Raw genomic sequence first — 13,962 nt, forward strand, 5'->3', positions numbered from 1 at the left:
GTGCGTTTCTACGGGCGACGCAGGCGGCGCTGCACGTCGACGGTGGGGTGGCGGCGGTGCTGCAGCGACGGGGAGCACGACACAGGCCTTGTCTACGCTTGCTTGATGCTTTCAGAGGTTCACAGAACTGGATAGGTCCATAGTCGTGGTGTATATACGGGGCTTTGTTCTGTGGAGGTACCGACGTTCCCTTTCTGTGAATCGGCGGGCGTGTATTCGATGTGATCGAATGTTAGACTACGAGTACGGTTGAATCCTCGGACAGAGCGATCGTCTGCGGTGGTTATGGATGCGATTCTTTAGTCGTTCTGGAATGCGGACTCCTACCATATCCATGACCTACTCTTAAGGGGAGTATCCAATCAATCGACGCTACCCCGGCGGATGAATGTTTTCACGACAGGAGTTTTCACGGGTTTCAGCATGATTCGCAGACTAAGCACGAAATCATATTTTAGGAGTTTCGCTCTGTACAAAACTGCTGGTCGCTCCGCAAGCACGAAACATCTCCCGATATTCATAGAGACTCCGATATTTCGGTGCAGAACGTGCTCGCACCTGTGGCTGCCAGTGGCATCATTCCAAAGCGTGCCTGTCATTGTCGATTGCCCCGTTATCTGAGGTTCAGTCAGCATCCGCTGTACCATGATGTGCTTCGGTCTCTGCTTTTCGCGCGTCTGCTTCGCTGTCCGCTTCACCGGGCACCCTGACTCGTGGAGCGCGTACGTCGACCCAGACGCATCGCTGGGAATCGTGCCGCATCCATGTGCATCCACAGTTGTACGCTCTCGTGGATGGAGCAGGAGTGCAGCCTTGGCATGCTATAGCGCATCGATTGCTCTGTGGTATCACGAAACGACACGATACGAACGATCGAAGGTTTCCTTCCCCGTCGCATGAAAAGCGTTGGTGAATGCACGCTTGTCGCCTGGGTAGCACTGGAACCGGTGGCGACCCAGCGCTGTCTCATTGACTCTTGCCGGAGATCGTCCGTACGCGCCATTTTGGACGTCTCGGGATGCTCTAGGTGAAGCATCCGAAGCACTGGTGTCGGCGCGAGACTGTACGCAGAGCGTCGAGCTGCAGGATGGGTGGCTAGGGGCTATGGCGCCTCTGCTGCATCTCCTGGTATGCCGCATGGCGTTTATGACGCTCGACTCTCGATGACGGTGCGCTCTGGGAAACTCGAGCCGCTTCATCTGCTTTCACCCAGGATGCAAGGCTCTGTCCTTTTGATCAATACCTATGGCGACGGGCACGACACGCCCACACAAGTAGGCATCCAAAGTCTTTCTCCAGTACTACCTCGAAGGGTGGAACGTGATTCTCGAGTTTCGAGGTAGGCATAGGTTTCAAAAAGGGCATGCACAGGGATATGAGGTCGCTTTCGATTTTCGATGTAAGCATCTTTCCATTTCCTCCATGTACTCGATAAATCTTACACAAACTCCGCCGACGCTCTTCTGCCGAGCTGCTCGAATGCTTCGTAGTTGATCGCAGAGACCAGGTGCTTCTTCGGCACCGACTTGTCTCGGCAAGGTGGCATGGCAGTGGTCGCTATACTTCATGTCCGTGACCTTCGTGGGATTTCGCACGTCGTGGATGAAGGCTACGACAACAACTCTCCTTTTCTACCTATGTCTAGACGGTTACTCAAGTACCTCTTCGTCACCTTCTCCGTCGCGAGCATGTCCACGGACTGAAGCTCGCCTTGCCGACCCCGCTTCGCACACGAACACTGAAACAGCACAGCAGTACAGGGCTGGTGAACCTCGAAACGACATGTCGCTGAATAGTGCCGTAGAGCCGAACGTCCCGTCTATGGATCCGTTCGCTCAAACGGGGCTATTGACAGCAACGCAAGGCGCTTCCTACGGGAAAGAAGCGGAGAGCACCCGCTTCCACCGCCAGCAGCTCAACGCCAGTCTCAGCTGCGTGCTCCTTCACCGCTTTCGAGTGAAGCAAAGTGACGTTTTCGAAAAACAGGACAAGAGAATGTACGGAGGCGAATCGAAGACGCATGCTTTCACGAAGAATGACTTGTTGAACGAGCCCATCTGTTTGGCGACCTGTGTGCGACCAAGCGACTGCATAGCCGGCACCGCTGCTACTATCGGGTGTTCGCTGGTCTCCTCTTGAAGAACTGCGGTTTGCGACTCTTTTTGAGAACCGGTGTCATACAGGTTTACCAATTTCTTCGACTCAATCCTTATCGAGTGAGCAGAAACTTCGCCCTTGAAATCTATGCACTCTCGTATCCGTCCGGAATCGATCACTCAAGTCGCTCTATGTGCAGTGCCCTCTCCCGGGGGAGCGCACGTTGCTTGTTGTCAGAGCCTGTCCCTTTATGAAAACTCTTTTCGACGACACAAATGCTCGACACCTTAATGATACATTGATCATACTCGTTAGACCAGGTGCGGGATCGGAATCGATTGACGTGGACAGAGCCGTCTACGTCGACTTTGTTCAGTTCTGTTTTGCGACCGACCAACTTCATGATACGGTCGAGGGAAAGCATGGTTCATCCACCTGCTGCCAATAGAATGACGGACATGTGCGGGGTCGACCATTTATCGCAAGCGATCCACACCAGCATCAAGGATTCCGCGCTTTTTTACCAATCCACAGCATTCATTTTTATCGATGAATACCTGCGAGAACAACAAATAGCAGTAAAAGAGCGTGCTCATCCAACTGTTCCAGAGTTCACTGCTCTAATGATCAAAGACTGACGTCGCGTCACTCGTACAAGCGAAACCGATGTCCTGAGTGGTTACGCAGCACCCGTTCAAGCGAACTGGGCGCTCTCCACCATCCCGCCAACGCTTCCATCACGCCCGGGCATTCACACAGGTCTTCGAGAGGCGGAAACAAGGAACCCAGTGGCTTGCAAACCCTCTCCAGAGCAGCACACGAGTCCGCACAAGCAGTAAGGAGAATGGAGCTCTCCGTCCAGGAGCATACGCTCATCTACGATGGCGTTCTGTCGCGAGTGGCGGTGTTCGCGCTGGTAGCAGCAGGCGGCACTAGCGGCACCCGATGCGCTTTCGACTTGTCTGCTGAACGCTCCTGCAGCTCATTCGTCGATAGGAGAGGTACTGGCGCCGGCAAACACGCACTGGATGTATCATTCGCTGCTCCGAGAACATCCACATAACGCTGACGTATGCTACGAGGTCTTGACACCTGATTCCGAGTCGTCATCGACATTGTCGTCGTCCCTGGACACGATGCAGCAACTGGCGGCAATGCTCCAGGTAGCGTACGGGTACTTGACTCGGAGGCTACTGCACCCGACACTTGTTCCTTCGTTGCTGCTGCTGATGTTTCATTGCATCCAGCGGACTTGTGCGCCAGTTCCGCGTCGCTGGGCGGCGGCGCCAGCACAGCACCCCCTCCAGCGGCATCGACATCATCGGCAGCACATACCCAGCGACCTAGTTTGTCATCATAGTAGAATTTGTTCTCCAGACCCAGATTGGCCTGCTTACGGGCAAACAGGCCCCCGAGTATGCGCAGGGGTAGCAGACGCGACAAACCCTTCGCTTGTGGTGCCTCTGCTGATGCTGATGCGGCGGGTGGCTTCGTATCCGTAGCTGCTGGACAAGCAGCACGCTGTGGCACTTCATGGACTGCGACGCGTTCCTGGTGAGGATGCATTGCTGACGCAGGCAGCACCCTTGACTCGGTATCGGATCGTGACGATGCAGCAGCGGTATCCGTAATGTCTGGTGACGTAGAGGTAGCGCGCGCTGCAGGTGCATTTGCAAGCACTTGTGCGCGCTGCGAGGTACCAGAGTGTGTCGTGCTTGACCGATTTTCACTGAACGAGGCATTTTCGTTGCCGCCGTAACCAGCGTTCGACGAATGCTCCGCTGCTGGCGGTCTAGGAGCAGACAACGCTGGCGACGATGCCCATGACTGCGAGCAGGTCTCAGCGTCGGCTTCGACCGGTACCCGCTGCGTATCGCGTGCACTACTCGAGAACTGCATCTCTGCATCAGGCTCGCCGCAGTTGCTGTTGCTAGCACCGGCGGAATGATAAGACCCCGGATAGGGGCAGGGCTTCCAACGTTCTTGCTGTTGTTCTTGCTGCTGATCATCGTGCAACCCTGCCGATACGATGCTCAGCTGTTGGAAATCAGCACGTACAGCACGCTGCGGAGAAGCAACAACCTCGTCGACGCTGCTCGTGAGCCTCGCAGAGGCCGGTGTTGCATCCACGACAAGACGCTGCGTCGTTGCCTCTGCCGCCCTAGGCGAGCAGCGCAGATCCCCGTCACCTGTGGCAATCGATCCGCGATGCCCCAGAGACAAGTCGCCATTCCATGTGTGGACTGCATCCAGCGCAGTTGGAGAGAGCTGCAGCGTGGATGCAGGTCCATGACTCGCAACGCCGCAGGCTGACGACGACGGCGACGACGACGACGACACTCTAACGCTTTGCTCCCTACAAGGTGAAAAGCTTGCAGCTGTCGCCTCTGCGGTGCTCTTCGCTCGACGCCACGATTGCATCCCAGGGGTTTGCGTCGCGGCTGCCTCGGGTGCAATGCAGTGCTTCCCTGGTATCGGGGTGCGCTCTTCAGCACTTTCGTTTCCAGCGATCACCGGTATCTGGTAGCGTTGCGCGAGCGCACAACGACCAACATCCTGCAACGCCTCCGCAAGCGACACATGCACCCAAGCAGTGAAGCGCGTCGAGCGTTCTCGATGCACTGCATCAGCACCAGAGGGGGCTTCTGGATCGAAGCGCTTCGACCAGAGCATCCGGTAAACCTCCCAGAAAATCAACCGGTACACCGGACAAGGCGCTGGCATCGATATGCGCGCAGCACCCGAGGCACAGGCCGCCAGTGAAGTTCCAGTTGCCTTTTGGTACAAGTCGCTGGTGCTGGCCTCGTTCAAGTGCTGGTGCAGTGTCGTTGACGTTGACGTTAAGGTTAATGATGAAAGTCTCGTTGCTGGTACCCCCGGTTCGATACCCTTCAGAAGCAGGTCACAGAAAGCTGGTGACCAGGGCGACTCTGCGGCGATCATTCGACAGAGCATCTCACGATCTATATCCCAGTCGTGATCAGCAGCAGTCAGTGTTTCTGCGACGATAGAAAATGCCCTCGACAGTGCCGCTTGATGCCCAGACTCTACAACAGATCCCGATTGCTGCTGCTGCTGCTGCTGCTGCTGCTGCTGCTGCTGCTGACGCCAGGGCGAAAGGATCCAGAGGCAGTCCAAGAGCGCTTGCCAGGGCCATGCACCCCCGGATGGTGCAACCAGGCGCCTTGTTGCCGACCGAATGAGGTCTTCGTCGGCGATCATCACTGCCAGTAACAGGGCAAGCAAGGAATCGCGTGCGTAACCCGAAAGGAGCAGTTGTCGAATGGTCTGTACGCGCCAGTGCTGGGGCGCAGGTTCCTCTTCGTCGTCGTCGTCGTCGTCGTCGTCGTTGACGTCGTCGTCGGGAATGCTATGAAGGAGATGCCCGCTTGTCGCTGTCGAGCGTTCATCCGGTGGCCAGAGTCCGGCTTGCGCTTCGCTGACAAGTAGCGCCAGTGTCCAGTCATTGGCCTGTTGCGCAAGACGGATCGCTGTGCGGTACTGACCGAACAGAAGCGCTCGTTCAATCTGTTTGACATGCGACTGGGACGCATCAACGCCCTCATCAGCACCAAGAACAACGACAGATGCGGCAGCAGCGTCTACGCGATGCTCCTGCAACATATGGCATAGCGCTGGCGATAGCGGCAACATCGAATGCTTTCGCGATGCGCGATTCGCTCGACTTGATATCAGTGAGCGCTCACCCGATCCAGATGTAAAAGAAGCGACAGATTGACTATGCGACATTTCCGACACGTGCACGAGGTTGGGGAGCACCTGACAGAGGAGTCGGCAAAGCAACCGACTTGCCGAATCGTCGTTCTCGTGTCGTTCCCAGGTCGCTTCCAGGCGATCACCGAAACGCTCCAGCACTTGACTCAGCTCCAGAGGCTCATCCGTTTCCGGCAACCAGTGCACGAGTGCCGTCACGTCCACATCGATACCGTCGAGTTCGGACACCAGTGACCAAGTATGATAGACATGAACATCCGTATTGAGCTGTTGCTCAGCTGGATCTGCGTGGTCGCTGCAGGAGCCCCGATCGCTATCGTTCGTCCATGGAGCTGTCCCTGGTATCGAGATCGGTATCGGTGTCGCTGAAAAGGCATCGTTGGCGCTGGGTAAGCTACAGAGTACGCGTGGCGCCGACAATGCGAAATAGCCCAAGGAGCTGAAGGCCGCGGTTGGGCACAGCGGTTTCCCAACTGGACTCCAGTTCGCCGCTTGAGAAGCCATCATGGCATTCGTTGCGAATGGCGATACCCCCGAGAACACGCTCGCACCAGCATCATTTGCAGCAGAAGCTGGTGGCGATGTTGACGTTCGCTGCAGAGACGATATCGCGGTCACCAACTTGTCGTCATTGTCGTCGTCGTGAGTGTGAACGTGGTGCAGAGTCCGGGTTGCCTCCCGAGCGTCCCAGCGAGCACCATCGTTCACAGCAGAGTGTGCAGCAGCGTTCCCTGGAGATACTGAAGCTGGCGACGCCTTCAACGATGCTACCGCGCTCGCCTGCGACCTGTGCTGCTCCCAGGAAGCTTGTGTCGACCGGCCAGCAAGTGCATCCTCCGTGTTCGCGTCGTCGATGAGCCGCTCACGATCATCAGCACTATGAGCATCGGCACCTGGACGCATCACAGGCGCTGCTGCGAACTCGGAATGATGCTTGAGCGGGGGCCCTGCCCAGACACCCGTCTCGAATGCCGTATCTAGGCGCAGGCCTTGTGTGGAGGTGTCGGGTTGCTCAGCGAAGGCAACCATGGATGTTGTGAATGCTTCCTCACAAGTCTGCGCATCTGTGTTAGCAGCGGTGTCGCTTGGGGCAAGCGCTTGAAGCATTTGCTGTGGCTGCGCAGCGTCCGGCGCTGAAAAGAAAGCCGCGCCCTCCGTGATAGTGCCCCAGAGGGCCTGCCTGGTCCCCGGCGTTGCCGTTGCCGCAACATTCGTGGACGCCCAGGGAGCCTCGTGACCCCAGGGATGCTCGGCAGTCGACTCGCCGTCGTCGTCCGCAGTGCCGTCAACGTCGCTGTCGGCATTGGAGCGTTCACGGCGTTGTACCTGCTGCCTATGGTCCACGTGCACGGGGTCATCGGTCACCAACTCGGGTGAATACGTCTCCGCGAGGCGCAAACGATGCATTGCTTCAGCGCTGGCGTCATGTTCCGGAGTAGCGAGAGGCAGCTCGCGTCCATAGCCGGGACTATGTACGCTTGTCGAAGGAGAAGCTCGTGTCTTGTGCTGGGACGGCGTCCAGGAGCGACTCGAATCCTCACGCTGCGATGTCGGTTGCGGTGGCGTTTCTGCTTGCGGGCAAGTCGCGTGCATTTTCATTGCTGCAGCGCCTCCATCTGAACTCCATGAAAGCGGCAGCTGTGTTGCAGCATTAGAAGACGTATACAACGGATCATCGGTACTGCGTGGTGCATCAGTGCACGTTTCGGGTGATCTTGGAGAGCGACTCGCTCCGGAATGCTCGTCTGGTGATGTGCTGGCGAATGACTGCTTTGCGACTGCTTCATCTGCTCCGGATCGACGATCCGGGGCCTTCGCCTGTGGCAAATATGAGACTTCGAACTGTAATTGGTGATGCTGAGACACAACGTCAGGGGTCGGGTCTGCAGGCTCGTTATCCGGGAGCGCACCTGAAAAGTCGATCGCACTCTGGTACAGTCGAGGTTGCGACAAGTTTGCGGGCGCTGTAGTTGCACGCGTTTCAGTATCACCACCAGCCGCAGACGTCCGCAGTGCGATAAACGTGTCCGCCACAGAAACGTTCGCATCCGTCAGCGACATTCGCGGTGCAACTTCCGTTTCCTGGACTGTCGGCAGCGGTGTCGCTATCGTCCAGGCGCGCAATTCTCCGTCTTTGGAATCGAAAGGATACCGTTGTTCTGGATCATCAGCATGTCTTTGGTGCGGAGAAGCGCCTCTCGAGCGCACGGGTTCCAGCGACGACAAAACCGGCAGGTGATCGCCTTGCTCACGCGAGTGGCCTACATGTGGAAGCTCGGAGCGTCGAGCCACAGTCGGATACCCGTGAAGTATCGTCTCAGCTGCCTCCGTTGACTGGTGCTCCCAGGGCGCCATCTCTTCGTGATCAAACTCGTTTGCTCTGTATGCATCCGACGCCATTGTTTGCCGAGCCTCAGTCGCATCTTCCGCTAGCCAAGTGTCGTCGGCATTCTCCGAGTGCTGCGCAAGCTCTATCGCATCCCAACTGTCTATCGTTTGCATGGTAGCTTGCGCAACAGCAGCAGGATGCGCTCGATGGTGCGATGCTTGGACCTGATCCCAGCCCCGATCCGCGTCATGAGGATGCAGCGTCACAGTAAGGGTGCTCTGCTGCTCTCGCGGATGCGGCAAGGAGTCTGAAGCGTCCAGCGGTGCTCGGTTACTCGCAACGGATTCGGCATCCAGTTCGTTGCGTGACAAAGTCCCGGAATATTCGTGCCCCCCTTGCCGAGGACTCGCTCGCGACTCACGATCACGCATCGAATCCATACAGGGGCTCGTTTGTGCCGCTGACTGCACCTGTATAGTACTGCGATCACTTTGCACGCGAGGCAAATCCGGCGAATTCCAAGCATCCTTATGTACAAGCGGCATGCTGTACGTACCCGTGCTTTTCTCTGCTGAGCTTCGAGATTCTTGTTCCGCTAGGGCTCGTTGCGGTGGAGACTTCATCGTCATCGAGGCTTGTGCGCATGCGGCATCGCATTCGTCTCCAATGGACAAGCCTGAATGATGCAAGGGTCCGCACGCGGTCTCGTGGGATGCCATGTGCCTCAACTGCGGTGATGAGGCACGCTTTTCGGGTCCCGTTAGGTAGCTTGATGAACGTGAGACATTCTGGATCTCGGATCGCGTGCGGCCTGGTTCAGCCTGGATCGACTCGCTTGCTTGTATTGTGTGAACCGGATTTTCAAGACTATCCGGAGCTCTCGGATACCTCGTCGGGTCTTGCAAGAGATCTCCGTCTCGAGGCGGATTCAAAACTCGTGTAGCAGGTGGATCCACCGGCCCGCCACTTGCTGCATCGTCCTCTCTGCGCTGCACGTTAGAGTCCTCGGGAGAACGCTCACCTCTTGTTCCCGATTCGCATTGCAGACGCTCCATGACCGTATGAATCCTTTCAACTACATGAGAGGATGGAGTTAGCGGTCTATCTGTATGCTGCTGCGCTCTCGCGAGTTGTCCAGCGGCCAGTGCGTTGCGCCCCATAGTTGTATTGTCTTCCGTCGCCGAAGTGGAAAGCGCTTCTACGTGAAAACCCTGCTCTATCCTTGTTGAAAGATTCTGCGACTCTTCACCAGACCATGATGGACTCATATACGGAGTAGAAGCTGATGCGGTACGGCTGTTAGCTTTGGAACGGAGCCTCCGTTCGTGCTCCTCTATGAGCCGCTGAGCCTCTGCACGCCTTTGGCGTATTCGCTCGAGAATGGCGGCTCCTCGAGCTGCCAGCGTCTCGCTCGACTCCACAGGCAAGCGCCCAACTTGGCTCTCTGTCAGCGTACTACTACTACTACTGGAAGCGAAACGCTCCAATGAGGCAGCTCGTCGAGCCGCTGCAATCTGCTCAGCACGCCGCATAATAGCGACCGCGTGCGACTCGCGCTCTGTCCGCGCTTCTGGAGCTTCCCTGCCTGAGCTTCGGTGCCCCAGCTCCGAGTCAACGCCCATAGTTGCCGATGTCGCTACCGTCAGTACCGCTGATGCTCTTTCCTCAACAACAGGGCCACGATCAGTGGTTCTGTCCTGCGCAGGAGCAGGAGCACGCAGCCGCTGGGCCCCCAGACGAGAGCCTCGAGATTGCCGCGACGTCGTCGTCATTCGTTTCTACAGTTGTGTTTCGAGCCCTCTCTGTTCACAACACCAAAATCAGTGGCCCTGGCACCGGAACACCGCGCAGTACCGAAGCGTTTCAGAATGTTATCGCCAAAGTCGTCGGTTCGCCTTGGCACGCGAATTCCCATGAACGCGCCGTCCAGCTTTTCAGCATAAACACACGTGACATGTTTGCGTCTCGATGGGGATACACGCTGAGTTTCGCACTCCGGTATACCTAAAATAAGATTGCCTTTTTGTAGTGGTTTGCTTTTCTTACAGGGTTACACGCTGAGTTTCGCACTCCGGTATACCTGCAATAAGATTGCCTTTTTGTAGTGGTTTGCTTTCCTTACAGGGATACACGCTGAGTTTCGCACTCCGGTATACCTGCAATAAGATTGCCTTTTTGTAGTGGTTTGCTTTCCTTACAGGGATACACGCTGAGTTTCGCACTCCGGTATACCTGCAATAAGATTGCCTTTTTGTAGTGGTTTGCTTTCCTTACAGGGATACACGCTGAGTTTCGCACTCCGGTATACCTACAATAAGATTGCCTTTTTGTAGTGGTTTGCTTTCCTTACAGGGATACACGCTGAGTTTCGCACTCCGGTATACCTGGAATAAGATTGCCTTTTTGTAGTGGTTTGCTTTCCTTACAGGGATACACGCTGAGTTTCGCACTCCGGTATACCTGCCATAAGATTGCCTTTTTGTAATGGTTTGCTTTCCTTACAGGGATACACGCTGAGTTTCGCACTCCGGTATACCTGGAATAAGATTGCCTTTTTGTACTGGTTTGCTTTCCTTAAAGTTGTTCAATGAAAATAGCGTATGATATGCATTCGGGAAAGGTCGGGAAAAGCGTTTTGTGACGGCAATGGTCGTGTGCGGAAAACGGTCGTACATAGGCAAGTCAGTTCCTACTTCTCCAGAAGGTGCATGAACCGCACTTGTCGATGTGCATCCATGATAGAACTTGTCGAAATCTATCAACACGAATACTCTTTTGATCACTCCAATTTAGTCCAAACGTTCCCCCAGAAATACGAGGAAAGAAGCTCCAGGATGTCAAGTGTTCATGCGGTTTAAAAGGTCGGTGCTGAAGCGACTCGGATGGACGGAACAAGAGATCGCTTTCCTTCCACCGTTGAATATACACAATCGATTTCGTAGTGAAACGCGAATACTTTTGACAGAAAGCACAGGTAATCGTCTGATTTGATGATTCTTAATTCGACATGAATTTAGAGACCTGTACATGGCTGCTCAAAGCGGCGTTAACCATATTTCAAAGGCAAGCAACGAGTGATCATGGTGACAACATGACCCTAAATGGTAATGCAGCCGCGCGGTCCATGAAGTATCACGAAAAAAAGCACAGGATGATTTACCATCTTATCATTCGTCGAAGCGCACTTTGAGTCTTGTCCTTGTCATGTGTTATGCTCCTGCTCTTACAGAGCGCCACTTTTTATCTTACAGAAATGGTCGAGGAGTCCTCCTCTAGGATTGGCGTTTTCTACGCTCCCTTCGTGCGAAACGGTGACGCACACCCTACTGGAATCGATCGCTCGGATGACTCCAGTTCTAGTACCGAATCCTTTCCCAAGCAAACAGAAGAGGCGGGAGCCCCGCAAGCAGCGCACCACATCATACGGTACCCTGCTGCTCTGGAATGCCGTCTCGCCGATGAGCGCGAAGAGACAAGCATTTGTCTTTCGAATGCAATGGACCATTCGAAGCGACAAGTGACGTGAGCAATGGTCATGAGTTTGTGAACGAGTCGTCCATGGACGACGTCAAGGTTCTGGTATTGCTGGATAATCTAGGGACACAAATCGCTTCGCCCCTAGGGTGCCGTGAGAGAGCAACACTGAAGCGTTGAAGAGTGCACGATTAACGCGTGCTTCACGTACGGAGCTTTAAAGCGTGGGAGCTTGAACCAGTGACTCGGATCATTATATCGAATATTCTACGAATCTTTATTCGATTGCGTCGTGAATCCCCCCGATCCCTGTAACGTAACAAATTCCAGCGGTACAGCGTCAAAGGAGGCATTCCGCGAAAAAATGGCGACCGATCGACAGCAAACTACTCATGAATCTACACGCTCCTGCCTGCTGCATTTCGCATGTCGAGACTGCGGAACTGCAAGTTCGGATAAATGGAAAAACAGGAACATAGAAAGCAGTAAAGCACTGTATGTGAATCTCACCCGTCTCTTTATCACAAGCTCTCAGAATCGGACTCGGTGACGTGTCGTGCGGTCCTGTCAGTGACAATCCTGTACCGTCGCTGTCGTCCTCGTCGAGCGACTCCGGTTACGCACCAGGCTTCCTCTGTTCATCTACGCACATATTCCATCGGTAAAGGTCGTTCCTTCAGGGCAGATGCACGTGTCTGTGCCACAAGTCGCCTCAGGCGGGCAGCACAGCAGGCGCTCGAAGCCGTACCAGAGCGGGGTCGAGAGCTTGCCGCAGTTCTGGTAGCCAGCACGGCAGGCGCAGTTCGTGTTGCTCGGAAGCGTCGTTGGTAGCGGCGTCGCTTCCCAGCTCTGCCACTGCTTGTTCTTGTTCTGTTGTACCTGCAGCTGAGCCTGGCGGATTGACAACACGCACGTCTGGGTCGGATCACAGCACTCCTGGCCACAGACAGTCTGGTTGGCGCTCGGGCAGGAGAGCATCGGCTGCTTGTAGTAGCACCATGGGATCTGGCTCAGGGCCTGTGAATCGGCACCCTGGTACGGGTAGATTGGCTCGAAGCAGCAGCCGCGTTGGAAGCACTCGTGCGACGAGATGCCCGGGAAGCCACAGTTCTGCCGCTCATTCGCATCCACGTAGCACGTTCCGAGCGGCTCGTAGCATATACCGTTCTGGTTATTCTGATGCTGCTGTTGCAGTTGCGAGGACCAATAGTAATTGGAGTCGAAGCAGCAACCATGGGCAACGCATTCCGATTCAGTGACTTGCTGCCTGTTGCCCAGAGCTGCGCAGGGCAGTTGAATGGTGACGTTACAGTTCGGTTGCGGGTACTGCGGCTGATAGACGGGCTCCTGTCCGGGTTTGTAATAGCAGAAGGGCGCGTACTCGCCGGCTTGCGGCGGCAACCAGCAGCAGCCGTACGATGTACACTCTTGTGGGGTTATTCCAGGCCAACCGCAAGCACTGCGGTTCTGAGGCGCCACATCGCAGCTCGGAGCTGGCGTCGGCAACAAGCAGGTGTAGCCGTTCCAGCAGCAACCATACTGAAGACACTGATCCTGGTTGAGGTTCACACCGCAGATTTCCACCGTATCACACTGCTGTTGCTGGTTGTTCTGGTTCTGGTACTGCTGCTGTTGTGTGAAGATTTGCTGCTGCTGCTGCTGTTGCTGCGGCTGCTGCTGAATGATGACTTGCTGCTGTTGCTGCGGCTGCAGTTGTTCACCATAGGTGCGCGCCAGCGTCGGCAAGGCCACTACCGTCGTGACGGTTCCGCTACCAGCAAACAGGGCTGCCACCGCTGCTGCGAGTAACGTTACCAACAGAATAAATGAGAGGCGGCTGCGTTGCATCTTTCGCAATTGAAAATAAATACCAACGCTCGTGAAAACTCAGAAAATTATAAATTGTATCACTTTTGTGAATAATGGTTCGATGAACGCTCCCGTTTTGCTTCCTGAGCGCCAATGACACACACACACCGATGCGAACGCTTGACACGCTTATGTTCAGCAAAGGACACGGGAGTGAGATGCCTATGTCCAACGTTCGTGCTCGAAGGAAGATGCCACAACGACAAACAACAGAGTAGTGCTGTGTGCATCGGTAGCGACGCGGCGGGCCGTACACGGAGGCTGGACCCAATGGGTCTACAACCGCCACGCCCAGGACCGAGGAGAGAGGCCCTCGCTTTAGGCCCGCGACGTAACGGAATCGCAGCAGTGTACAGGGCGCTGCAGGCATCATACGCGGCGAATCGGCGGGCCAAATTCCGTTCGCGCCGTCGCTGGCGGTGCGCAAGGCTAGGATCGCCAGCGCGCTAGCCTCGCCA

General features: G+C 55.6%; 2 protein-coding genes and 2 non-coding genes across 4 annotated transcripts; 1 reads left to right on the forward strand and 3 right to left on the reverse strand.

The window, feature by feature from the left end:
- The first annotated feature begins 38 nt into the window (after positions 1–38).
- On the forward strand, positions 39–1,473 carry CYME_CMC153T. Its single transcript, XR_002461218.1, has one exon. It is a non-coding gene; the product is annotated as a hypothetical transcript (transcript).
- CYME_CMC154T lies at positions 459–2,157 on the reverse strand. Its single transcript, XR_002461219.1, has one exon. It is a non-coding gene; the product is annotated as a hypothetical transcript (transcript).
- Positions 2,158–2,973: 816 nt separating this feature from the next.
- On the reverse strand, positions 2,974–9,933 carry CYME_CMC155C (hypothetical protein; the record flags this gene model as incomplete). The annotated part of the gene is made up of 1 exon (XM_005535306.1): positions 2,974–9,933. The coding sequence occupies one exon, from the start codon at positions 9,931–9,933 to the stop codon at positions 2,974–2,976; it is 6,960 nt and encodes a 2,319-aa protein (XP_005535363.1).
- Positions 9,934–12,277: 2,344 nt separating this feature from the next.
- CYME_CMC156C (similar to trefoil factor) lies at positions 12,278–13,483 on the reverse strand (the record flags this gene model as incomplete). Its single annotated transcript, XM_005535307.1, has 1 exon — positions 12,278–13,483. The coding sequence occupies one exon, from the start codon at positions 13,481–13,483 to the stop codon at positions 12,278–12,280; it is 1,206 nt and encodes a 401-aa protein (XP_005535364.1).
- Positions 13,484–13,962: the final 479 nt, after the last annotated feature.

Source organism: Cyanidioschyzon merolae, chromosome 3, assembly GCF_000091205.1.
Source record: "Cyanidioschyzon merolae strain 10D DNA, chromosome 3, complete genome".
In the NCBI taxonomy this organism is placed as follows: domain Eukaryota; phylum Rhodophyta; class Bangiophyceae; order Cyanidiales; family Cyanidiaceae; genus Cyanidioschyzon; species Cyanidioschyzon merolae.